The sequence below is a fragment of the Tauraco erythrolophus genome, chromosome 8, assembly GCF_009769465.1.
Source record: "Tauraco erythrolophus isolate bTauEry1 chromosome 8, bTauEry1.pri, whole genome shotgun sequence".
NCBI lineage: Eukaryota > Metazoa > Chordata > Aves > Musophagiformes > Musophagidae > Tauraco > Tauraco erythrolophus.
The window spans coordinates 5,592,471-5,593,876 of record NC_141472.1 but is presented as its reverse complement, the minus strand read 5'-3'; the positions used below and the strand labels follow the sequence as shown (position 1 = coordinate 5,593,876).

The 1,406-nt window shown below is 50.8% G+C and overlaps 1 protein-coding gene across 1 annotated transcript; it reads right to left on the bottom strand.

Moving 5' to 3' along the window:
- Window positions 1-412: 412 nt before the first annotated feature.
- LOC147528308 (uncharacterized) lies at window positions 413-1,042 on the bottom strand. Its single transcript, XM_086615853.1, has one exon. The coding sequence runs from the start codon at window positions 1,040-1,042 to the stop codon at window positions 413-415; it is 630 nt and encodes a 209-aa protein (XP_086471979.1).
- Window positions 1,043-1,406: the final 364 nt, after the last annotated feature.

Genomic DNA, 1,406 nt, shown 5'->3' with positions numbered 1-1,406 from the left:
TCTCCAGGTGAACTCAGCCCAGTGGGCACCCTGGGAGTGGGGTGCCCCCGAGTTCCCCAGATGGCTCCGCCGCCACCATTCTCCGTGGGCGGCGCCGGCCCGACGCAGGCAGCTGCCCGGCCGGGAGCCAGGGAGCAGGGACAGTGCCCTCCTCCCTTCTCTGCTCGATCCTGGGCAAAGCACCTTTTCCGGTTCCTTTGTCCTGACTTAAATAGGGCAATTCGCAGAGGCGCCCTATTGGCTCAACCCCGAGGGGGATGGCAGTCTGATCTGGTGGCCCGAACTAAGCCTAACCCGGTTCCAAAACCGGGGAGGTCGCAGGGAGCAAAACCCCTCTCCTGGCACCAGAACCCCCACCCCCTCCACATCAAACCATGACAATGATTAATCCTTTTATCCAACCTGGTACGTTTCAACTACTGAACCAGTTTGAGAATGGGTCATCTTGTGTCATGATATGATGCATGTTACTTTGGAGGTTTGCAAGTTGCTTATGAATGGTTTGGGAGTGGTCAGATAGGTCCATACAGCACATGCCTTCAAAGTCAGTACAACCATGGCCTTGAGCTAACAATAAAAAATCAATAGCAGCGCAATTTTGCAATACAGCATGCCGGATATCATCTACATCAAGCAATAGAGAAGTGAGAATACTAGAGGTAAGATTAAATTGTTTCAATGCCCAACAAGCAAGCTTAGCCAACTGATTATTAACATTGCCAGCAGAGGCTCCTGGAAGGAAGACAGATCGTGCTGCTATTTCAGCTGGACTCAGCAGCCGCACGTTGTCATTACAAGTGCCGTCAAATTCTTTCAGGCTCCTCTTACCCCAGCTTGTTTGGCTTGTTCGTTCAGTTAGAAAATCATGAATGCTAGGGGCAAAGAGAGCTAGGCGACCCAAATAGCAAGGACCACCGATAGCTCCTTGTGGAATTCCGGGCCAGGCACGATCTCCACAGATAAGAAAAATCCCGGGGGGCAGGAGCGTATCGTGTGTAAATACTTTCCCAATGAGTGCTCCAGTTTTTACATCTCCCCACATTGATGTGCCGGACACAGTGAAATGGGGTTTGTCTTGGAAGAAAAAACTGCGTCCTAATTTAGCCTGATAGGCTTGCTTCAATGTTTGGAACCAAACCACTCCAGAGCCAGTTACAAGTTGCATGGGAGGGCGAATGATTTTACATATGGCGTCGTGACTCATCCACTGGTTCCATAAACCAGAAACATTTTTCCACATTCCTGGTAACAGGCTACCCAAGAGATCAAGTTCTTGCAGTCCTGCAGGGATGGTCACATTGAGTGCTCTAATCAAGGCGGCTTGGACTTCCGATCCTACATCGAAAGGCCAATCCCACCCACTGCAGGTCCGTCTCATGCCACTGAGTTGTTGGTATGAGAGGGCA